This window comes from Pleurodeles waltl, chromosome 5 (assembly GCF_031143425.1).
Source record: "Pleurodeles waltl isolate 20211129_DDA chromosome 5, aPleWal1.hap1.20221129, whole genome shotgun sequence".
Classification (NCBI taxonomy): domain Eukaryota; kingdom Metazoa; phylum Chordata; class Amphibia; order Caudata; family Salamandridae; genus Pleurodeles; species Pleurodeles waltl.
The window spans coordinates 865,284,128-865,310,093 of NC_090444.1; the positions used below are offsets into that span (position 1 = coordinate 865,284,128).

The 25,966-nt window shown below is 47.2% G+C and overlaps 1 protein-coding gene across 2 annotated transcripts in view; it reads right to left on the reverse strand.

Annotated features, from left to right (window-relative positions):
* The window catches only part of LOC138296104 (zinc finger protein 75A-like), a 333,312-nt gene that overhangs the window by 192,024 nt on the left and 115,322 nt on the right, over positions 1 to 25,966 (reverse strand). For both annotated transcript variants that reach the window (XM_069234960.1, XM_069234959.1), the window contains exon 3: positions 3,474 to 3,584. In XM_069234960.1, coding sequence (XP_069091061.1) covers positions 3,474 to 3,584 — 111 coding nt within the window. The remainder of the gene's footprint in view (positions 1 to 3,473; positions 3,585 to 25,966) is intronic.

Genomic DNA, 25,966 nt, shown 5'->3' on the forward strand with positions numbered 1-25,966 from the left:
CACCATCACCCATGCAACGTATCTAGGAAAAACCTTATCAGATCATAATCCCTTGGAAATTACATTTACACAGGGTAGGAAACAGCCTCCCATTCCAACATGGCGGCTGCAGCCACAATTACTAAAAGAATGAGTGTGTAGGGATGTATAAGCTACCACAATAGAAAACTACCTTGCCAACAATACCAGTGCCACACCATCACCACACACTGAATGGGAGGCGTTAAACGTGATCAATCAGGAAATGTAAAACAGTTTTCGGTGAATTTGTCCGAGTAGGAGATAGCCTAGGATCCCTGGAAGCAGCAGTGGCAGATAGCAAGATGCATGCCCCTAAATTACAAGGGTCAGGGCTGAATATGCTGAACTGCTGAACGCCTACGTATAATTGACCTTAGAGCTTATATGCAAAACCCACGCTGAGGCTCATAAATCAGGCGCATTAATGGCCAGACTGATTTGTCCGACTCCTCCTCCCACTCCCATCCATCCGATCACCACAGAACACCCAAGCTACTACCCAACTGGAAATTAACACAGTTTTCCATGTTTTTTACACCAATTTATATGCAGCGCCCCACCAGGCACGCTCTGAAAATATCCAGGCCTTCATAGACAGTCGGACACTACCCAAGGTGACAAACGCAGAACGGGACACATTGGGCACCCCTATAACCTCCAGTGAGATTAAGGAAGCTACTAGGGGAATTGCCTGGAACAAAACTCTAGGGACTGACAGTTTACCTATAGAGCTCTATGCTACATTTGCCACACACTTCCCTGGTCCCACACCTGGAACGCTTTTATAAACACTCTTTAGAAATGGGTAAACTACCTCTCACAACAGCACAAGGCTTGGTTACCACTATTGAAACATGACAAACCTCCTAGAGACGTGACCGTGTATAGGCCCCTATCATTACTCAACACTGAATATAAAATCCTCAGCAAAGTATTAGTCCGCAGACTACTTCCCAAGATCCCAAAACTCCTTCACATAGATCAGTGCAGCTTCATTCCCAACCGTTAATATCTCACTCAACATACGCCGACTATACTATATTATAGATGCCGTTAAGGGGCGTTTTCCATGAGTGGGCTGCCTTTCCTTGGATCTGAGGCATGCTTTTGACACTCTTAGTTGGGATTTTATGGTGGCAGCCTGCCAGCGCTTTAACCTACACCCTACTTACATCCGCTGGGTGCGAATACTCTATGCAGATCCCAACACGAGGGTGCCAACCAGTCAACCTATTTCAGGCGCTTACTCAGTTCACCATGGCATCAGGCAAGGCTGCCCACTATCACCACTCCTTTTTGTACTGGCCTTAGAACCTCTAGCCCAACTCTTAAGGCAAGAGGCCATGACTGGGGAATCCTGAAAGGGCCTACCACTCATGCAATATCATTACATGCAGATGATATGATACTTTATATAAAGGATCTCCGTAAAGATATGTCCAGAACAGTCAACCTATTTCAAACTTTGGCAACACTCTCTTGATTACATATTAACTTCACCAAATCATACACCTTCTCATTTAATGAGGTTTTTAATGGTCCAGTTTACCCATTCGGCGATATAGGTATCTAAATGACACCCTACTCATTTTGATACCTGGGTATTCTGGTGCATTGAGATATAATAGACGTCCTGGAGGGTAATCTTAAGAAAACTATAACCTCCCTCAAATCACAGATAAATTTTTGGGGCATTCTGCCGCTTTCAGCAGGAGGCCGCCTGGTCCTCGTCAAAATGGTGGCATTACCACGCCTGCACAACCATTTTGTTAACATACCGGCTGTAGTTCCTGCTCAAATGTTCAAACTGGCAAATAGGCAGCCCTGAATATAAATCATATTGTATGCTCGGACAATTACCGTCGCTCAGGTATTGGCTGGCCGGTCGCAATTAGCCAGAAATCGGTTACACTCCCGCTGTGCTTAATCGGGGGAACCTCCATAATATATTCTGTCTGGGCTCATAATACATCCCTGGATGCAAGGTGGGGTCAACACCATAGGTGATTTTTTTGCGGACAGCCCCTTACTTAATCATACAGATTTTTTTTAAAAACTTTTTTTTCCCCTCTCTCTCCCTCTACACATGAATTAATCCGGGCTCTGCACACAGTGGGATACAGGAGACATCGAGTTTGGTGAATTTATTGCGGTCTTCGTGCACCTCTGCTGGTTTCTTTAGCACCACTGCCGAAAAGAAGGAAAGAGGACTTGGCCCATGACCTTAGAGAAAGGGATGGGCCATCCTCCTACGATATACCAATAACATTGCATGAAATTCCCGTTTTAAATTCATTCAGTTTTCCATCCTACATTGAGCCCATTTCATCCGATATGTACCCCCACACCATATTTCCCACGGTTCTGTCTACATGTCCACAATGTCACGCTTCACATCCCGGGCTGCTACCAATGTTGTGGGACTTCCCAGTGATATCTTCTAACTGGGCACACACTGCATCGACCTTGATGGAACTTACAGAGCAGAATCACTGGCACTCACTAGAACAATGCACTTTGGGCCTGTTTCCTAAACTTAAGGGCCACAGGGTGATGGCACGATTTGCAGATCTGGCACTGTTGCTGGCAAAGCATCTCTTGACGAGGCGTTGGAAATCCTCAACGGTGCCTCCGGTGTCCCAGTGGCGGTGGAGGTGGAGAAATGGGGACTGGCTGAGAGTGGGGTGCTTCGCGGGGAGGAGTACAGGGGATTAAGGAGGGAAAAAACACAGAGCTGGAATGGGATGCGATGCTAGAATCATTTAAAGCTAAGGGAACCCACAGATAATTAGTTACACAACAACACACAATGTTGTCATTTAAAGTATAGCACCACCGATACAATTATAGAGAGCCCACACAAGCATAATTTACCTGGATCCAGGTTGGCAAGATGTTTTTTATATCAACGGAATCAGCACCAGAATAACTGTCTACACCTGTCGGGTAGGGTTTCACAACACAACCCCAGTAAAGCTGTCAATATTGCATGACTACTCTAAATTGTGATGATGCATAGTTCAGGGATGGGAGGGTTGAGGGTGTGCGGGGTTAATAGTTCTAAACTGCATTTCTGTGTTAGTTTCCCTTTTATAGCCTTCATGTTTATTACTAGTAGACTGTGCTTGAGGAACACTTGAGAACCTTCAGAAGGAAGTGGACACCAGGCCACCACAGCAGTAATTGTTCATTAAAAGTTATGTCTAGGATAACAGGGCACATGTGGCTATGGCTGTCATGCTACCAACATTCCGAATTGGAGAATTTACCTTAGATCTTTGCTCAAAGACTTAAACTTAGTTTGGCAAGCACAAGTCCCTGTTCCCAGTGATGAATAACTGGCATTTTGTTGACAGTAGGGCAATTACTGACGGGCAACTGTAAAACCTTCACAACAGTGCTTGGCTGTGGGTTAGCCCAAAGATTAATTTGTATTTCATGCTATTACTTACTTCGGGGAAGATTAATATGGTTTTTAATTTCAGCCTCCTGGTCGTCCAAGGGGCACAGCTCCTCCTTTTCTTTAGCTCTTAAGGAAAAGACTGTGGTGGCAATAAGAGGACCTAAAGCAAAGGAAAAAAAGAAGGAATGAATAAAAACGTCTACATATTTGTACAGAATGACAATGGTTATATGGCCCTGAATATTTTGCACAGACTAACGTGCAATGAGATGTGCTGCAAAGTGTACTTTTTTTGTGGAATTACTGTTACGATATGTTTAGTAACAGGAACTACAAGCGTACAGAAATTTAAATAGTGATTTAGACGGCATAAATGACTTCCTTTACAGCTATCGGTTTTCTCATAAGAATTCTACATTCAGTAAAAACACCCTATGTGATACAAGAGTTAAAACTACCCCAATATCCTAAAGTGATGGTTATGATAACAATTAACATTTCCAAGTTAACCAGCAATTGCCTTTTCCTTGTAGCATACAACATGTTGTACTATTACCTTAGAGGGTAGACTGTATGGTGCATCACAACATGAACATGTTTATTAAAATAGCACGTTTGGAAAGAGGGTAGAAAATCCTGGGAGTAAGGGAAAAGGGACAATGATATTTCAAGATGTTCTCTTCTGCTTGAGAAAACATGTAGAGGGAAAGTATTGCAGGATGGAAGAGATTGCTCAAAGACGAGCAGAAACAAAGTACATCTGTCCAGCGTGAGACAAAAAAATCTTTCAAAGTCATCTTTCATCGGCAGGGTATCTGCAAATGGGAGGGTGTATGAAAGTACCCTCTTTCTTGGCATGGTTGCCCCATTTTCTGCCTGTTATCAATGTGCTTGACTGTGTTCAGTGGGATCCTGATAACCAGGATCCCAGTGATTACGTTTTCTCCCTTCTAACTTGGTAACCTGTACCATTTTCTCCCAACATTTTGGCATACTGGTGCCCCATGTAAGTCACTAGTAGCTGGTACCTAGGGCATTGGGATACCAGGGGGTCCCCAGGGGCTGCAGCATGTATTATGCCACCCATTGGGGAGCCCATGCAAAGTATTCTGCAGGCCTGCCATTACAGCCTGAGGGAAAGGGTGCATGCACCCTTTTTTCACAATAGGTCACTGCACCAGGTCACTATAAGTCACCCTTAAGGCAGGCCCACCTAGCTCAGAGCGCAGGGTACAAATACCGGTTTGTGAGGGTGCCCAATGAACTCCAGTGCCATTTTCATGGACTTCCTGAGGGGATGCCAATTTTTGTGTGAACTGGACAAAGGTCACTACACCTATGTCCAGCTACATAATGGTAACTCTGAGCCTAGGCATGTTTGGTATCAAACATGTCGGAATCATACCCCAATACTGTTGCCAGCATTGGAACTATGATTCCATACACTCTGGAGGCTCCTTTGAGGATCCCCAGCATTGCTGCTACCAAACTTCTAGGGCTTTCCAGACAGGCCAAGCTGCTGCCACCTCTCAGACAGGTTTCTGCCCTCCTGCTGCTTGAACAGCTCAAGCCCAGGAAGGCAGAACAAAGGATTTCCTTTGGGAGAGGGTGTTACACCCACCTCCCTTTGGAAATAGGTGTTACATGGCCTGGGAGGGGAAGCCTCCCCAAGCCACTGGTAAGCTTTGAAGGACACATTTGGTACCCTCTGTGCATAAACCAGTCTAAACTGGTTCAGGGACCTCCAGTCTCCGCTCTGGCGTGAAATAGGACAATAGAAAGGGGAGTGACCACTCCCCTGTCCATTACCACCCCAGGGGTACTTCCCAGAGCTCCTACAGAGGGTCACTGGGTTCTGCCATCTTTAATCCAAGGTTGGCAGGGACCTCTGGGAGCATCTGAGTGGCCAGGCCAGACAGGTGACGTCATAGGCCCCTCCTGATAGGTGGTTGTGAGAAAGTAGCCTCTTTCTAGCCTTGTTACCCCCACTTTTGGCTTGTTTGTGAGTGTATGTCAGGGTGTTTTCACTGTCTCACTGGGATCCTGCCAGCCAGGGCCCAGTGCTCATAGTGAAAACCCTATGTTTTCAGTATGTTTGTTATGTGTCACTGGGACCCTGCTAGCCAGGACCCCAGTGCTCATAAGTTTGTGACCTATATGTATGTGTTCCCTGTGTGATGCCTAACTGTCTCACTGAGGCTCTGCTAACCAGAACCTCAGTGATTATGCTCTCTCTCTACAAATTGTCACTAACAGGCTAGTGACCAATTTCACCAATTTACATTGGCATACTGGAACACCCTTATAATTCCTTAGTATATGGTACTGAGGTACCCAGGGTATTGGGGTTCCAGGAGATCCCTATGGGCTGCAGCATTTCTTTTGCCACCCATAGGGAGCTCTGACAATTCTTACACAGGCCTGCCATCGCAGCCTGAGTGAAATAACGTCCACGTTATTTCACAGCCATTTACCACTGCACTTAAGTAACTTATAAGTCACCTATATGTCTAACCTTTACCTGGTAAAGGTTGGGTGCTCAGTTACGTAGTGTGTGGGCACCCTGGCACTAGCCAAGGTGCCCCCACATTGTTCAGGTCACAATTACCCAGACTTTGTGAGTGCGGGGACACCATTACACATGTGCACTATACATATGTCACAACATATGTATAGTGTCACAATGGTAACTCCGAACATGGCCATGTACCATGTCTAAGATCATGGAATTGTCACCCCAATGCCATTCTGGCATTGGGGAGACAATTCCATGATCCCCCGAGTCTCTAGCACAGACCCCGGTACTGCCAAACTACCTTTCCTGGGGTTTCACTGCAGCAGCTGCTGCTGCTGCCAACCCCTCAGACAGGTTTCTACCCTCCTAGGGTCCAGCCAGGCTTTGCCCAGGAAGGCAGAACAATGGACTTCCTCAGAGAGAGGGTGTTACACCCTCTCCCTTTGGAAAAAGGTGTCAGGGCTGGGGAGGAGTAGCCTCCCCCAGCCTCTGGAAATGCTTTGATGGGCACAGATGGTGCCCATCTCTGCATAAGCCAGTCTACACCGGTTCAGGGATCCCCCAGCCCTGCCCTGGTGCGAAACTGGACAAAGGAAAGGGGAGTGACCACTCCCCTGACCTGCACCTCCCCTGGGAGGTGCCCATAGCTCCTCCAGTGTGCTCCAGACCTCTGCCATCTTGGAAACAGAGGTGCTTCTGGCACACTGGACTGCTCTGAGTGGCCAGTGCCAGCAGGTGACGTCAGAGACTCCTTCTGATAGGCTCCTACAGGTGTTGCTAGCCTATCCTCTCTCCTAAGTAGCCAAACCTCCTTTTCTGGCTATTTAGGGTCTCTGCTTTGGGGAATTCTTTAGATAACGAATGCAAGAGCTCATCAGAGTTCCTCTGCATCTCTCTCTTCACCTTCTGCCAAGGAATCGACCGCTGACTGCTCTGGAAGCCTGCAAAACTGCAACAAAGTAGCAAAGACGACTACTGCGACCTTGTAACGCTGATCCGGCCGCCTTCTCGACTGTTTTCCTGGTGCTGCATGCTGTGGGGGTAGTCTGCCTCCTCGCTGCACTAGAAGCTCCGAAGAAATCTCCCGTGGGTCGACGGAATCTTCCCCCTGCAACCGCAGGCACCAAAGAACTGCATCACCGGTCCTCTGGGTCTCCTCTCAGCACGACGAGCGAGGTCCCTTGAACTCAGCAACTCTGTCCAAGTGACTCCCACAGTCCAGTGACTCTTCAGTCCAAGTTTGGTGGAGGTAAGTCCTTGCCTCCCCACGCTAGACTGCATTGCTGGGTACCGCGTGATTTGCAGCTGCTCCGGCTCCTGTGCACTCTTCCAGGATTTCCTTTGTGCACAGCCAAGCCTGGGTCCCCGACACTCTAACCTGCAGTGCACGACCTCCTGAGTTGTCCTCCGGCATCGTGGGACCTTCCTTTGTGACTTCGGGTGAGCTCCGGTTCACTCCACTTCGTAGTGCCTGTTCCGGCACTTCTGCGGGTGCTGCTTGCTTCTGAGTGGGCTCTTTGTCTTGCTGGACGCCCCCTCTGTCTCCTCACGCAATTGGTGACATCCTGGTCCCTCCTGGGCCACAGCAGCATCCAAAAACCCTAACCGCGACCCTTGCAGCTAGCAAGGCTTGTTTGAGGTCTTTCTGCACGGAAACACCTCTGCAAGCTTCTTCACGACGTGGGACATCCATCCTGCAAAGGGGAAGTTTCTAGCCCTTGTCGTTCTTGCAGAATCCACAGCTTCTACCATCCGGTGGCAGCTTCTTTGCACCCACAGCTGGCATTTCCTGGGCACCTGCCCACTCCTGACTTGATCGTGACTTTTGGACTTGGTCCCCTTGTTCCACAGGTACTCTCGTCCGGAAATCCATCGTAGTTGCATTGCTGGTGTTGGTCTTCCTTGCAGAATTCCCTTATCACGACTTCTGTGCTCTTTGGGGAACTTAGGTGCACTTTGCACCCACTTTTCAGGGTCTTGGGGTGGGCTATTTTTCTAACCCTCACTGTTTTCTTACAGTCCCAGCGACCCTCTACAAGGTCACATAGGTTTGGGGTCCATTCATGGTTCGCATTCCACTTCTAGAGTATATGGTTTGTGTTGCCCCTATACCTATGTGCCATCATTGCAATCTATTGTGACTGTACATTGCTTGCATTGCTTTCTATTGCTATTACTGTATATTTTTGGTATTTTGTACATATATCTTGTGTATATTTGCTATCCTCAAACTGAGGGTACTCACTGAGATACTTTTGGCATATTGTCATAAAAATAAAGTACCTTTATTTTTAGTATATCTGTGTATTGTGTTTTCTTATGATATTGTGAATATGACACCAGTGGTATAGTAGGAGCTTTACATGCCTCCTAGTTCAGCCTAAGCTGCTCTGCTAAGCTACCTTTTCTATCAGCCTAAGCTGCTAGACACCCCTCTACACTAATAAGGGATACCTGGACCTGGTGCAAGGTGTAAGTACCCCTTGGTACCCACTACAAGCCAGGCCAGCCTCCTACAGTGGTCACCTGGCTCCCCCTTTCAGGACTATTTAGGGTCTCTCTCTTGGGTGGATCCTCAGATTCGGCTTGCAAGATTCCAACAGGACTCCTCTGCAACCTCTACTTTGACTTCAAGCCACTGGAACCGCGACTGGGCCCTCCAGGAACCGACAATCTGCATCCACGAGGTAGACTCTGCTTGCAACATTGCTTCCACGGATCCATCCAGCTTCTGCAACATTTCCCTGGCTGTGCATCCTCTGAGGGCGGCAAGTCTTCAGTCTGCAGAAGAAGGAATAAGTAATCTCCCTTGGAGTAAAGGAGTCACATCCTTGCATCTCCAGGCACCAACTGCAACAAAGACTGGCTGCGTGGATCTCCTCTCATCCTGAGTTACATGGATCCTGCATCACACGTGGTGGTCCAGAGTAGTCCTCTTGGTCCTCTCTGCCAGCTGTCCAACTTTGGTGAAGCTAAGCCCTTGCCTTCCCATGTAGGACGGTACCCCACTGCGTCTCTTGTACGTGCCAAGGCTTCTTTGCATCTCCTCCAAGGGATCTTCAGGCTCCGTGTAGCCCCAGCTCCCAGCAGTCCTTCTTGTGATGCACAGCCCTCTGCCTGCTTCTCCTGCGGCACGGGACCCTTCTTCAGTGATGCTGCGTGGGTCCTCCATGACTTCTGGTTCCTCATCTAGTGGGTCTCATATGGGGACTGCTTCATCTTCTTTGGACTCTCTGCCTTGCTGACGGTCCCGATAGTAGTATATACTGTAGTATGAAGTGCAAATCTCGTGCTACTGGGCGTCGTTGGCGGTCACTGCAGCGCGAAGAGTCTGGTTCACCAGAGATTTGCGTTGACAGGCAGTGCGAGCGTCAAGATCTTTAAGTCAACAGGTCTTCCAGCAAAGAGCCGAAAACTTCAAGGGAGCTCAACTGAGGCCACACCAAGGTCTTGGAACTGAGGGGCACAATTTGAGGGTCAGGAACTCACTCGAGCAGAGTCCAGCATGCCTCTCAGGCAAGTCCAGTTGCAGGTCCAGGCAGCAGGTCCGCTTGGCATTTGCAGGGTGGCCTCTGGAGCTTCTGTCCCTGTACCTTAAAACAGGAGGTCATCTGGTTGACATTTGCAGTCACTTCTGCATGGGATGAAAGGTGCTGGTCAGGTTTTCCTTCTCAGCAAACTGGTAGCAGAGTAGCAGGGCAGCAGAGCGGTAGTCCTCTGGCAGCAAAGCAACACAGCAGTCCTTTTTCTGTAGCATCCACAGTTCCAGGCGTGTTTTGAAGAGTTGGTTCTGAGGGTCCAGTATTCATATCTGGTGCCCACTTTGAAGTACACATTTCTGGAGAATTCCCATTGAAGTCCTTGAAGTTCCCTGCCTCCAGGCTGACTGCATGAGCAGTGCAGCGGTGACACGTCCTTTCTCTGAAGGCAGGGCACAACCTGTTCAGTTGCAAGTATGGCTGTGCCCTGCTCCACCCCCCACCCTACCAGTTGATGGCCCATCCAAGCACACCTAATCTCTCAATTGCATTGCTGTTTGTGAGGACTATACAAAGCCCAACTGTCAACTACAGTCATTTATGTAACTCAAACAGACTGCAGGCATTTTAAAAATTGTAACTTAAAACCTGACTTTTCCATTAATGATGATTTTTAATTACAATTTCTCAGACACATGAAATGTTGACCTCTACCCAATCGAAGGTAAGCACGTAGTGCAAATCCAACCTTTTAATTACACTCCACCCTGCCTTCTGGGCTGTGTAGGGCCAACCCTATGGGTGACAGACGCATTAAAAGGAAGGTTTGGGCCTGGCAAAAGGACTGTTTTGCCAGGTTGAAAGTGCAGTTTAAAACTACACACATAGGCTGCAATGGCAGGTCTGAAACATCTTTAAAAGGGCTACTTAAGTGGGTGACACAAGACGTGCTGTAGGGCCACTAGTAGCATTTAATTTACAAGCCCTGAGTACAGGTGGTACCGCTTTACTAGGGATTTACAAGTAAATTAAATGTGCCAATAAAGTGTAAGCCTATTTTACCATGTTTAGAAGAGAGAGCTCAAGCACTTTGTGCACTTTACCACTGCCTAAGGCAACAAAAATAAGATCAGCAAAAATGGACCAGGAAGGCAGAATGTTTGGAGAGAAACCACCCTTAGGCTGACAAGTCTAACAGTCTTTTTTACACTGTATACTGCTGTTTTAATGTACCAGGCATTTCCAAAGTGACAGTGGGGAAAGATTCAACCAAATGAGCATCTAACAGATACCAATGTTAGAGAACTGAAGTTACAGGTAAGTAATTTCTTTTTCAATTCCAGTCTGGCACTTTGATCAGATAACACCAGCTGCTTTTTGGGACGCTTTTCCCTTTGCCTTTTGGGATTCGGTGGCACAAGTCCTTCCTGATGTGCCCGAATATCTCCGACCTGTTCTTCCTCAGAATCTTTCAAGATGTTTGGGTTACAGCCAAGTTCACGATTCGTTGTGGCTTGGACATTATACATTCCATCGGGCAGGCCATCAGCACCAGTGCTGCCATGCGTTGCCGCAATTGACTGGGTTCTTGGTTAACGCCCAGTTCTCCCTGTTGGACATTCCCTTTGACAGGACTATTCTGTTTGTGAATCAGACTGATTACACTCCAGAGTGTTATAAAGACAGCAGAGCTACTGCATGCTCTCAGGCCCTGTCCGACCCACCTCACCAACTATAACAGTTCTACTGCTCCTTTTGCGGATTTGGTAGCAGTGCCCCTTACCACCAGCCTGTCCAGCCTCAACAAGAAACCCATCAGTTTTGCAGCTAAGGCCATGCCCTGCCACCCGACCTGCTAAACCTCTTTAGCTTGCCCTTAAAGGAATACAGCCACCTGGTGGGAGGCAGACACCACAGATTCTTCATGGGTTGACAGGTAATGTCAGATGGATTCTATAAATCATTTGCAGGGGATACAACTTATCCTTCTTCTCTTCTTTGCAGCATCTTCCACCCTCCTGGCAGCAACTGAATCAGGGACCTCTCTCCATTTTGCTGTAGGAAGGGTAGGCCATTTTGGCCACATAAGCTGTCCAGGTTGTTCTTGCCCCAGAACTAGGATGCGGCTGTTATTCCCACTAGTTTCTGGTGCCCAAGAAGGACGGAGGCCGTAGGCCTATTCTAGACCTGCTTCCTCTCAATGCCTCCCTCCAGAAGGAGAAATTCAGTTCAGTTTCTAAATCTTTCTTCAGATTAAAATGCATAAAAGAAAAACACAAGGACAGTACAAAAGTAGCTTAACCAAATCATACAGTGATAAAAATATAACAAATTAAAACATATAGACTGTTGGTCCTAAAGTGCATAGCAGTCCTATAGTTCTTATAACATTTATGAAATAATGGCATAAACAAAACAACAACAAAAAACGTTTAAAATCATCACCTTATCATAATCAAAACCTTACCATACAAAATACAATACGAGGCCAATTTCAACTCCATCATCATAAAAATATTAAAGACTAAAATGTACATTAAATTAATGAAGACCTAAAAGAACATAGTAAATTTAACAATAGGCACAATTAGACCATATTTCATATTAAAAGATAAGGGCCATTTGAGGCAGCTGTTAGGACCAGAATCATTTGTTTTATTACATCACTTCTGAGGACCCTGATGGCTGTCCTACAGTCTCTAAATCCTAGGCTACGACAAAGGGGTAAAATCCACTTCCTTCTATACCCGCATAGGACGAGCAAAAAAAAAAAAACAAAAAAAAAAAACACTGTGAAAACTAGATTTAAACACCTGGGGACAAAAGGGCCAACTCCCATCTGAACTATTAGATACATTTTGCCACTTAACCTTGACTGATCGAAGAGGCAGGGTCATAAATCGAAATTTCAAACAGAGTTTTGGCTAAGGGGGGTTCAATCTCGTCTAAATATTCTTCTGTGATATAACCATCTTTATGTTCGAGGAAGGTGGTGATGAGGGAACCCACACAAGCTCAGCCCCAAAAAAAATATGTATCATTGTATTGCCAAGCTAGACGTTTGAGTGCCTCTTTCGAAATCCCTGAAACTGCCGTAAGGATTGACAAAAGATTCCCACACCCCAACCCACTCAATCAACATTAGATAAACCTAAACCAGGGAATTCTGGTGGCCCCTGGTAATCTCATAACATCCTCCAGGCCCTGCCTATATAGCAAAAGTGCTGGCGATTCCCAGATCCGTCACCAGTACATAATTGGGTTAAGACCCACTTTGTCAGAGAGGGGTTTAAGTCCCATATCAAGCCACAAGGGGCTTCAAGGGGTGCTAGCAAGGAGATTAGTGAAGAGTCGTAGGAAACTACTTTCAACTTTTTCCAAACTATTAACATTCATATGGCCCCACAGTTCCCCTCTATGAAAGGTTGCCCCAAGAATTTGGAGGTTATAGATTTGTAGTTGGGGAGTGCTGGGGGGGGGGGGGGGGGTGTTTACTGGTCGAAAAGAATTGCCTTGTTTGGACCTGAGGACCATCTATCCATTTTGCTGTAAAAAGGGTAAGCCCTTTCAACCAAAGAAGCTGTTGTATTGGTACTTTCCCCAGAAATAGGATGTGGTTGTTTTTCCCACTAGTTTCTGGTGCCACAGGCCAGAGGCCTTAGGCCTATTCTATACCTGTTTCCTCTTAATGTCTTTTTCCAGAAGTAAAAATTCAAGATGCTCACCCTGGCCCAGGTCTTGTCCACGCACTACCCTGGATACTGGATGGTGCTGTTGGGCCTGCAGGACACCTGTTTCCATCCGTCTCCAATGTCAGCCCTGGGTGAGGAAGGGAGAGGGGTCTGCTGCTGACCCAATTGCTGTCCAGCAACCACCACTACAGGCCTTTTGCAGTCTCCTCTGAAAAATGAGCATTGTCAGAGAGGTCTCCTTGATGTTGGGCCCACTGAGACTTCAGATCCCACTGCTGAGGCCGAATATGCAACCCTGCATGCTCTACCAGCAAGGCGCAGGAGGCCATCAATCCTGGTAGCCCCAGATTCAAATTCACTGAAATCCAGGACCAAGGCTGAAAGATTGGGATCACAGCCTGAATGCCCTGGACTCTCTTTCCTAGGTGACAGGCATGAAACCAAACACTGTTCAAAATGGCTCCAAAGAAGGGCAGAATTTGAGAAGACGTCCGGTGTGACTTCAGCATGTTGATAGTGAACCCCAAAGATGATCGGAGGTTTTTTGCAGTTTGGAGATGGTTGACGACTGCCTAGAGGAAGCCCACCTACAACAGCCAGTTGTTGAGGGAGGGTAAGACTAGCACCCCTGTCCTCCAAACTCGTACTGCCACCACGACCATCAATTTTGTGAATACACAAGGAGCACCGGTGAGACCAAAGGGGAGCACAGAGTACTGGAAATGTTCCTGTACCAAAATAAACCTCGGGTACTGCTAATGAGTTGGCAGGATGGGCTTATGGAAACAGGCGTCCTCGCAGGTCCAACAGCACTATCCAGTCTCTAGGGTAGAGGGCAGACAAGACCTGGGCCAGGGTGGGCATCTTGAATTTCTCCTTCCGGAAGAAGGCATTGAGAGGAAACAGGTCTAGAATAGGCCTAAGGCCTCTGTCCTTTGGCACCAGAAAATAGTAGGAATAACAACCACATGCAATTTCTGGGGCAAGTACTAACAACAGCTTCTGAGCATACTGTACGGGTGCAACGTGTATTTGTGTGCAGTTCGAGTGTCCTGAGGTTTGGGAAGGACAACGCAATCCTAAAAACCAATTCCAAGTTTATGCCCAAGGTTCATACTGAATTTCACTTTAATGAACCTGTCATTCTTTGATCTTTTCTCCCAAATCCATCCATGTCAGCAGAACAATTGTTACATGTATTAGACCTGCATTGTTGCCTCAGATTTAACATAGACAAATTGAAGGACATAGGCACATCAGACCTGCTGTTTGCGTCTTTTGGACAGCCATTGGGAGGTCTTCCTTTGTCCAAGCAAGAGACTGCTCTTTGGCTGTCAGCATGTATTGCCTTCCATAAATTGATATACAGACATCACTTTGTTTTGGGAGCCACATACTTGCCATCAGGTCAGACGCTGAAAAGAGGTATCATCTGTAAAGTTGTCAAAGCACAGCCCCTTGCCTCCCCTTCCTGATCAGATTTTAAAATGTGAACTGGTGTGAATGTGGATACCTTCAATGGAGAAAGTAAAGGTCCCAAAAGTAGCTTTGATGGTGTCATTGTCAACGGCAAGATTGTCAACTGTATTATTGTCATCAGCATAGTCTCTAGCATCAATGGTATCCAAATTAACGGTGCCTTGATCTACAGCACAGTGATCGCCTTAAAATGCGTATCTGCTGATGGCCGTCAACGGATAAGGTTCCATCGTTGATGGGTTAAGTGTCAACGGAGTCTGCATCGCTGGGTCTGCATCCTCTGGATTGCAGCTGACAGAGTTGTTTTCGTAGATGCTGATGGTCTTGACATCAACGGTCTAATAGACAACAATGTTGTCAACATTGTTGATGAGATTTGAAATGTTGCAGACTTTTTTCTTCTTCACAGGTTGATCCTCAATTGATTTCGATGTCTGTGTATATACTGATTTCTTAGATGCATGATTTCCTTGTTTAGAGACAAAAGGCTTTGCTGCAAGCACTTTTCCAAACAAATCTATAATTAAGAAATTGAATTAGTCTCCTTTTTTTGTTTGCCATTTTGGAAGTGCTTGGAGGAGCACTTTTCATAGAATCTTACCCTGAAGAGGGACATGTCCTTTAGTAAGAGGAACATTCTCTTTAGCCATAAAGTTCCAACTTCCTTTATCTGTCCTTAAAAGTCTTAGTTGAAAAACTCCTATAAATGTCTCATTTTGATGCCTTATTTGGGTGAAGACAATAAATACACTTAAAATGAGGATCATCAATGTAAATCTTTTTAAGGCCACAGGATGATCAAGCTTTGACAAGATTTCTTGCCTCTGTTAGCCATGGTGATGGTTGGCACTAGTTGGCTGTAAAGTAAAAAGATTTCCGTGCCCCACAATTTTATAAAATTTCCAATAAAAATAACTCACAGTATTTCAGATCTGAAGATAGGACTGGCAGATCAAGAGTCTAACAAATTTAAGATTCACTGAAAGGTTAGTCCAGGAAGCTTTTGAGAGAGGAGTGCTCTGTGTCCATGCGTGAACCGCTAGCAGTGTTAATACCAAAACCCGGGAAGGACCCTCTAGAGGCAGCCTTTTACAACCCTCTGTCATTTTTTAATGTAGACCAAAAGATACTTGGCCAAATGCTAACAAAGCGTTTATGCCACCACCTCCCTAAATTGGTCCACCCTGACCAATCAGGATTTATCCCCCATAGAAAAACGCTCTGCAGCCTGTGAAGGTTGGCACACATCTTTCACCCACCTTGTCCCGAAGAGGATCAATATGCCCTTGCTTTCCTAAATATAGAGAAGGCGTTTCATTCAGTTAGCTGGGAGTATATGTGGCACGTGCAGGAAAGAATGGAGTTGGGTCCCAAGTTTGTTGCCTGGATTAAACTATTATGTGCTCAACTATTGATACGTGTGCTGACAGGGTGTTGGAGGTGGTCCAGCTGCAGTGGGGAGGTTGGCAGGGGTGTCCCCTTTCTCCCTTTGCTGTTCGCCCTGGCTATGGAGCTGGTGGCATGCAAGCTGTGACAGGTGTTGCACGGCTGGAGTTTAAAAGTGGGTCAGATGACCTAGGTCATGTCCTTCCATGCAGAAGACGCAATGATTTATCTGCGTTGGCTGAACATCTCAGCCCTGATCCTGTTGAATATGATTAAGGAATTTGGAAGAACTCTGGACTGCATGTTAATCAGTAGAACTCAGTATTGTTTCCGCTGGACCAGTTGAGGGGGATTGAGGCAGCTCACCTTTTTGAGTCGGGACTGCCCTGGAATACGGATAGCACGCGTTCCCTTGGCATGCATGTTGTGCATGGAATACAACAGTGCCATACTTTAAATATGGGGCGGGTGATCGCAATCTTTAGCCGTCCATTAATTTATGGAATATACCTTAATGGGAAACACTGCCCTAATTAAGATGGTGGTAATGCCTCTGTGCCATTATTTGTTGTACGGAACCATGTACGAGATAACCCGAAGTGTCTCATGAACTGGACCAGCTCCTGGTGGAACTAGAATAGGCTGGAAAAAGATACAGGGTAGGGCTCACCACGTTGCAGTTGGGCTAGGATAGAGGTGGTATGGAAGTCCCGACCTCGAAATGTACTATCTTACATCACATCTACAGCAGGCCGTGCACTGGTTCGACAACGAGTCCAATTGGGGAGAAAAGCTTTTTGGCTGGCTCTAAAGGGTGGGAAGACCTCTGGGCCCTGTTGCTGAGGAGAAATAGAATGCCGGGGACAATGCCACCCATGTGGAGGATGGTGTGCAGACCCTGGGAGAGGGCAGTGCAAGTAGTTCTCCGCAGGGCACCCTATGTGCCGGAGCTGGAGGTATGGAAAATCCAGTCCTTCTTGCAAACTGAGTGATCCATGACCATGGCCTGCTGGTATCGTATGGGGGCTGTATTACTCTGGGGGACTTGTATCCATCTGGCCAATATGTTACTACTACACAGGAAGAGATGGAGACATTTGAGTTGAGCTCCCCACGTTGATGAGGACGTCACAATTGCACGGCTCCGCACGCGACTCCGTCTGATGTCATCGTGGCAATAAGAAGTTCTCGCTAGTGTGCTGACGACAGTTTCACCATTTGTTACGTGACTTCCAGGCGAACAGGGGAATACCGACCAGACAAGAAACAATACATACCAATCCAAATACCAATATGAACAACAATATTTGTTTATATAAAAACACCAAAAACTTATATACATTTAAAATAAAAAGAAGTCTTGGTGTGACCAGACAGGCGACGGGGAGGCGGGTGGGACTCTGAGGAATCCACAGGTAGCTACTGTATCCACCAGAAAAAGCGTTACCAAAAGTAAGTAACTTGTTCTTCTGATTAACACAACTACCTGTGGATTCCTCACCTTATGAATAAAATCCCAAAGCATTCTCGCACTCGGAGTTGGGCGCCTGACCGGTCAAACCAGGAAATCCTGCAAAACAGAATGTGCATAATGGTCGTCCCTCCTAACTTTCGAGTCTAAGCAATAATGCTTCACGAAAGTGTGGAGGGAAGCCCAAGTTGCGGCCTTACAAATTTCAGCAACTGGGAAACCTCTAGCTAAGGGCGAAGTGGCAGACTTAGCCCTGGTGGAATTGGCCCTAATACCCTCAGGAGGAACCTTCTTTGCTAATAAATAACAAATCTTTATGCAAAGAATGACCCATCTGGAAATGGTTCTCTTGTGGTCGGCCTTGCCATTCATCTTGCCCACATATCCAATGAAGAGTTGATCATCAACTCGAAAGTCTCTTGTCCTCTCAATGTAGGAACTCAGAGCCCTTTTTGGATCCAAGCGATGAAGTCTGTCCTTCTCCTTTGATGGATGAGGAGGAGGGTAAAAGGATGAGTGTGTTACAGACTGGCCCATTTGAAAGGGAGTGACTACTTTAGGAAGGAAAGCCGCCCTGGTTCTCAGCACCACCTTGTCAGCATGAAAGGTTGTAAAAGAAGATTTCACACTAAGAGCCTGAAGCTCACACACCTAGCCGACGTGATAGCAGTTAAGAAAACTATTTGTAAAAACTAAAAGCCTCAACAGGCAAGAACGCATAGGCTCAAACAGTGAACCCATTAAAAAAGTCAGAACCAAATTCAAATCCCACTGAGGCATGACAAACCGAGTGGGAGGAAACCGGTTAGTCAAACCTTTCAGAAATCTAATAACTATAGGGGACTTAAATAAGGAAGGCTGATCAGGAAGGCAAAGAAAGGCCAACAGCGCTGATAAATAACCCTTCACACTCACAACTGCACAACCCTTCTGCGCCAAGGAAAGGGCAAAAAGCAAAACATCAGACAAATGGGCCTTTAAGGGATCAATTTGCCTCTCTTCACACCAAGTAACAAATTTTGCCCATCTGTTGGCATAGACAGTCTTGGTGGAGTGTCGCCTGGCCGATAAGATAACATCCACCACTTCTGGAGGGAGAGAAAAGGAACTCAGATTGCCCTGTTCAATCTCCAGGCATGTAGGTGCAGGCTCTGGAGGTGGGGGTGTAGAACCTCCCCTGTGATTGCAAGAGGAGGTCTGCCCTGTGAGGGAGATGGAGCAGAGGGCACAGTGAGAGTTGGAGAAGGTCTGTGTACCACAGACTTCTTGACCAATCTGGGGCTATTAAAATTACTTGAGCCTGATCTTGGCGAATCTTCCTCACAACCCAAGGAATCAAAGGTATGGGGGGGGGAACGCATAAAGCAACTGGTCGCACCAAAACATCTGAAACGCATCCCCCAATGCCCCCTGCACTGGATACTGGACGCTGCAGCACGACAGGCAGTGTGCATTCTCCTGAGTGGCAAACAGGTCTCTCTGTGGAAATCCCCCACATCTGGAAGATGTGAAGAACCAGGTCTGGATGGAGCCTCCACTCGTGATCGGCCGAGAAATGCTGACTGAGACTGTCTGCACGAACGCTGAGAACTGCAGCCAGATGGTTTGCTACTATGCAAATCTGACAGTCCCAGAGCCTCTCTACAGAAAAGGTACGACCCTACTCCTCCCTGCTTGTTGATGTACCACATCGCGATAGAGTTGTCCGTTGTTAGAAATGGGGTCTCTAGTTGGCAGTCGGTTTGCACCCTTGTCCAAGTAGGGACCCTCACACTAGTCAGGATAAGGGAGATACCCGCTCAGATAACTTCTGCTCATCTCCTTGGTAGCTTGGCTGGAGCAGTCAGGCTTATCTCAGAAGCAATGTGTAAAGCATTTGCACAAAACACACAGTCATAAGTGAAAACACTACAAAAGGACACCACATCAGTTTTGGAAAAATAGCCAATATTTATCTATATAAAACATGATCAAATACAATAAAAATCCAACATACATTAATAAAAATATGAATTCTGCAAGATTTACTCAAAAATGCAGTTCCTTAAAGTCAATAACTCCACCTAGGGCTATCACAGCATCGTGATCAGCAAAACCAACAGTTCAGGCCGGCCACAGCACCTTGGATTTGCAGGGCGTCATGATCCTCGCGGTGAGCTCCAGAGAGCGGCCTCACGGTGTCAGTTCTGGAGTCGGTGCAGGAGTCGTCGGGCCCTTGACGTCACACGCATTGCAGATCGAACTCCAGGCTGATGAAGTCAGGTGCGCCAGTGTGGATGGCGTCGACGCTGTGGTGCGAAGCGGAACGATGCAACGTGCGGTATCCACAGGTCACGGGCAGGCAGCTGCTCGGTGAGATCAGGGATGCAGTGTGAAGCGGGCGGGGCGACGTGCAGTGTCTACAAGTCACGGTACAGGCAGCAGCGGCGGCGTTGCTGAAGCGCTATCATCGGTAGGCCCAAGTCAGCGGTGCAGGACGGGCCGGTGCTTTGTGACCCTCACGAGCGGTGTCCACTGGCCACGGTGCAGGCAGGATGCCTGGTGACGACACAGGAGTCGATGGTGCTGGCGTCGGTAGACCAGGGCTGCGGTGCAGGACGGGACGGTGCTTTGTGTACCTCACGAGCGGTGTCCACAGGCCACGGTGCTGGCAGTGGTGCCGGTGTCAGCGGGAGTGCCGGTGTCGGGGATGCCCAGGCTGCGATGTGAGCAGGCGATGCCGGAGTGTGGGGTCCACAAGTCGCGGTGCGAGCAGCAGCTCAGTGAAGTCATCTGATGACACCGTCGGGGAGATCAGGGTCGCAGTGCGAAGTGTGGCAATGCGACTCCGTGCGGCGTTGGCAGGTCACGGTGCAGGCCAGCGTCGCAGTGGTTTCTCCTCTTGAACAGCACAAAACATACAGTTCCCAGTGTTGCAGGTTGAGGAAACTGAAGTCTTTGGTGTCCCTGAGGCTTCCAACAGGAGGCAAGCTCTACTCCAAGCCCTTGGAGAATTTTCTCAAGCTGGACACACAGCAAAGTTCACCCTTTGCACTCTTTTCAGGCAGAACCAGCAACTGCAGGCCAGTCCATCAAACCAACACAGCAAAGGGACAGTGCTCCTCCTCCAGCGCTTAAGCTCTTCTCCTTGCAGAGGTTCCTCTTGATTCCAGAAAGATTCTAAAAGTCTGGGGTTTTGGGTCTTCTTCTTATACTGAGTTCTGCCTTTGAAGTTGGCAAACTTCAAAGCAAAGTCTCAAGTGTTTGCATGATCCTTCCTTGTCCAGGCCAGGCCCCAGACACTCACCAGGAGGTCAGAGACGGCATTGAGTGAGGGCAGGCACAGTCCACATTTTTATCCGCTCTCAAAGAGAATCTGCGCTTTAAGGATATTTAAAGGCAGCCCCCATGTTAACCTATGAGAGAGTTAGGCCTTGGACAGTGAAAATTTGGCAGTATTTTACTGTTACGACATGTAAAACATACTAGTATATGTCTCACCTTAAACATACACTGCACCCTGCCCATGGGGCTACCTAGGGCCTAACATAGGGGTGCCTTACATGTAGTAAAAGGAAATGTTGAGGCCTGGCAAGTGGGTACACTTGCCAAGTCGAACTGGCAGCTTAAAACAGCATTCACAGACACTGCAATGGCAGGTCTGAGTCATGTTTACAGGGCTACTAATGAGGGTGGCACAACCAGTGCTGCAGGCCCACTAGTAGCATTTGATTCATAAGCCCTAGGCACCTCTAGAGCACGTTACTAGGGACTTATTAGTAAATCAAATATGCCAATTATGGATAAACCAATCCACAATACAATTTATATGGGGAGACACGCTAAAAAGCTGCCAGGTCTAACATCCGTCAAGACCTGAACTGACTGACCGCGAAGGGACAGGAGGAAGGCCTTGAGAGCCAGACGTATTGCCTGCAATTCTGACAGATTGATGTGAAACATCTGTTCCGCTGGGGACAATGGCCTTTGATCTCCAGGTCCCCCAGATGAGCTCCCCACCCTAGAGTGGAAGCATCCATTATGACCGTGGCCACCGTAGGTGGTAGTCAAAACAGCCTTCCTTGGAAAAGGTTGCCATCCACAGCCCACCATTGTAGATCCGCTGCAGCGTCTCTAGTGGTCGTTATCGACTCCTCGAGATCTCCTTTGTGTTGAAACCACTCCTTGCAGAGGCACCACTGGACAGCCCTCATGTTCCAAGATGCATGAGTGATCAACAGAATGCAAGAAGCCAAGAGACAGAGCAGACGTAGGACCTTGAGGCCCGGAACAGCCGCTCCCTTTTGAAACATTGGTATCAATGCCTGAATGTCATGAATCCTTTGAGGTGGAGGGTAGGCCCGATTCAATGTTGTGTCCAGTACTGCCCCTATGAACAGGAGGTGCTGAGAGGGCTCCAGGTGAGACTTGGGCACGTTTACCCTAAAGCCCAGGTTGAGCAACAACTGTGTTGTCACTTTCAAGTGATGCAGCACGAGCTCTGGGGACCCGGCTTTGATCAGTCACTCGTCCAGCTAAAGGATTACAGATACATCATTTCCTTCTGAGACGATGAGACATGTGCTTTCAAGAGGAAGGACTGCAAACTGGTAGTGTTGAGACCCTACCATAAACCGGAGATACTTCCTGTGCGACTTCAGAATGGGGATATGAAAATAAGCATCCTGCAAGTCGACAGACACCATCCAGTCTTTCTTGTACAACGCAAGAAGCACCTGTGCAAGGGTCAGCATTTTTAATTTCTCCTGTTTGAAGAACCAATTTAAAATGCTCAGGTCCAGGATAGGCCTCAATCGACCTTCTTGGGGAATTGGGAAATACCTCGAATAGCATCCCAGACCCTTTTCCTGCTCTGGAACCAACGCCACTGCACCCTTTAACAAAAGGACTTGCCCCTCCTGCTGAAGAAACAGGAGATGATCTTCCATACAAAACGAATGGCCGGGAGGGATGGGAGGGGGAAACTCTTGAAAAGGAAGTGCATAATCTTTCCCCACAATATGAAGCTCCCAAGAGTTCGATGTGATTAACTCCCACTCGTGGAGAAAATGAAATATCCTTCCTCCTACGGGAGAAGTATGATGCAAAATGGAGAGAAAACTAGGGCTTCTTTTTTTGATGGGCTCCCCCAGAGGAAGATGATGAGGTGGGAGGCTGCTGAGTGGCACCTCAACTTGGAGCAAGGGTCACACATTAGCCCAAGCACTCACTGATGATTGCCCAGCAATTGACTATATAAAAGAACACATTAAAGACGAGTTCTCCAAGAGGTTACACCCTATAGTAGCTCGTCTACAAGCCATTGAGGAGAAATTGGGAGGTCTTATCGAGTCTAGGCAGCTGACCACTCCCCCTTCATCGGATTTGCAGCTTCCCTGCCAAATTCTTCCCTGGAGCGCACTGGGTAACAGCGTCAGTAACCTTCCCTTACCTTTGGGTATGGATCACAACCCCTCAACGAACGGTCCTGATCCTCAGCACCAACCAGAGAGGGTTTTATCTGGCAGGCTGGCTACCGCCTCCAAGGACAAGGGCCTAAAGACGGCCATTTCCCTTCAGAGGGGGAATGGAGGAGCTGTTCCTTTCAACACTATGAGAACGAAATTCTATAAAGACATTCCTGACCAGAATTATTCAGCATTAGATCAGACGTATAGGGACGAAGTAACCAACCTGGGAACTTTACACCTACCACCGGAATCCTGTCCATATGTTATTGTTATCACGAGCGTCCCTAAACTTAAAACCAACATTTCCAAATCATATACAGAATTGAAAAATAAGGTTATACATTGGTTACACAGTAACGCCAGGTTTCCATTCCACATGGTATCCTCAATAATAATGGTGAGGAGGGTGGGTCCAAGTAAGAACCCCGGCACGGGGGACTGTATTGTTATCAACTTCAATTCACCCACCCTTGTTCAGCATCTTTCTTCGAACGTGTGCAAACCCAATTTTCTAGGTGAACAAGTATCCTTGTGTAGACTTCAGGCATTCTATCCCTACACAGTCACATCAGCTAGTAAGGGGGCGTCAATGCCACCCAGCGGTTATACCAGTTCTCAGAAGCAGCCTGTCCCTCAGATAGGACGTAGCCCCCTCTCACCCTCTCTCTCTGAAGTTGACTGACTAAAAGATAGCCCCGCCTATGGTCCACCTAAGTCTCAAAGAATTAGAAACTGGGATAAGAACTTCCCTGTAATTAGAACTAGTGGAACACAAAGAATAGGTATAAGTAGTTCTGAGTCTGACCAGACTTTTATTGTAGATACCAGAGATCCCACATCAATCTCTTCACCAGCCAAGATAGACTTTTCTAGGTCGGAAAATAGCCTCCCTCCCTCCCTCTGTGGTCAGAGTAGGGAGATCTGTACCTGGGGAGTCAGTAAGGAGGGTGAGGCCCATGAGAGTAACCCAGCCCCGGAATCAATAGGCTCCAATAACTGTGGGTCTACTCAATCGGTACGGGTACCTGAACTGATCATGCTAGGCCCCGTCTTAAGTGGGGTGAGTAACTACTCGGGAGATAATGTTGCGGAAACTCTAACCAAGGCTAGTCTAGATACGATTGAAAGGGGCAGTAAATCTCCCCATGGCACTCCACTCGCTAGAAGGCGTTTGACGACCAAATTCATACAAGGCAGAACTGATGGTTTAGACACAGTTCTTAGCTGGAACATCGCAGGGCTGGAGAATAAAATGAGTATCCCAGAATGGAGCAAATTTATAGACGACCACAAAATATGCCTTTTTCAAGAAACGTGGGCATTGGAGCCCAAATATAGAATTGGCTTCAAAAGTTATTGGGTCCCAGCATCCAAGGTGACCTCCGGGAGACCATCAGGCGGGCTGCTCGTATGGCTCAGCAGCTCCCTCAAATGCCGGGTTGAAGCAGTAGACATGGGCTGTCCCTATCTGATGGGTTTAATCATACCTTCCCTTAAGGAGAAACCGCTCCTAATAATTAACATCTACAATAGGAGCCCGGGCAGCAAATACGAGTCAGACGCTTTGATTATTTTGGACAGTTTTCTCTCCTGCAAAACCTCTTCCCATCATATTCTTATCGCAGGGGATTTTAATGTTACCTTTGAGCCCTACTCGCTAGCCCAGGAACTATATAAAGAAGAGGACGCATATTGGGGCATCCCCCAATTGGTGTCAAGCAAAAGACCGAAAATGAACAGATTAACACACCAAGTCGAGGACATTACACAGGCACACGGTCTCCGGGCCTGTAAAGGTCGTTCCCGCTTGATGTTGATCTTCACCCTACATTCAGGCGTGGAGCCCAGAAGAGCCAGATAGATTATATCTTGCTTGATATTCGGCTGTGGGGTCATATGGTTGACATGAAGATTTCAGAACACGAGGAAAGCGATCACGACCCATTGATCCTATCGCTCAGGGGTTTACTACCTCTACTAGAAGCCCCTTGTCCTAAGATCTATGAACAACAGCTTGCATTGACAAACAATAGACGTAATGTCAAATGGGAATCTGTGAACACCGACTTAGGTCCTATGACATCTTTGTATAGCCTGTTGGCTGATCAAATGGAGTGCATGTCCCTGCTCTTAGATGATGGCGAAGGGCTCTTAGTAGCCCATACTCAATTATTTAAGTCCCTAAAACACCTCTTTACAAAAGAGATTGCCAGTAAATCTAAAAAGAAGTGTAATGCAAGGTGGTTTAGTGCCGCATGCAGGGAAGCACAGCACAAACTACTCAGAGTTCTAAGAGGGGGTCAGCCAGAATCAATAAGGCAAGCAAGGAAAAATTATAAACAGGTACTTGGCAGGGCCCGCAGGGGATGGGATGAGTCTAGATGGGTTTCCCTTCTGGAGTCTGCAAAAGCTAATGATACCTCGAGATTCTAGAAACTGGTGGCTGACACCAGTGGGGAACCTAGCCGTCTGCCTGGTGCCTCAATACTCCCCGTAGAGTGGATAGATCACTTCGGCCGATTATACTCAGGGCCCACAGATGTTACTACGGGGGAACTGAATCATTATTACCTTTGAGGCCCCCCCAATCTAATTCACTCTCGCAGAAATTAAGGCTGCAATTGTTTCACTGAAATGGGGAAAGGCCCCAGGTCTCAATAAAATTCCAGGTGACCTGTACAAGTCAAATCCGGATATATGGGCCTCATACCTGAACTTGGTTTCTAATGCAGTTGCTGCAGGAGCGCCTGTTCTGAGCTCCTGGAAGGGAGCAGAGATAGTTCCTATTTTTAAAAAAGGCAGTCCCTCTGACCCTGCCAATTATCGTCCAATTTCCTTACTTGACAATTTCCCAAAAATATTTGCAAAGCAAATCCTGTTTCATCTTGAAGAATGGATCCTAGAAACTAATGCCATCTCCAATTTACAAGCAGGGTTCAGGCCAGCAGTCAGTACCATAGACCAAGTTCTAAGATTTTTAACAATCAAATGGAAGACTGTGGAAGTAGGAGGGGGCAACCTGTTTGTGGTCTTCATTGACCTTAGAGCCGCTTTCGATCTGGTCCCCAGG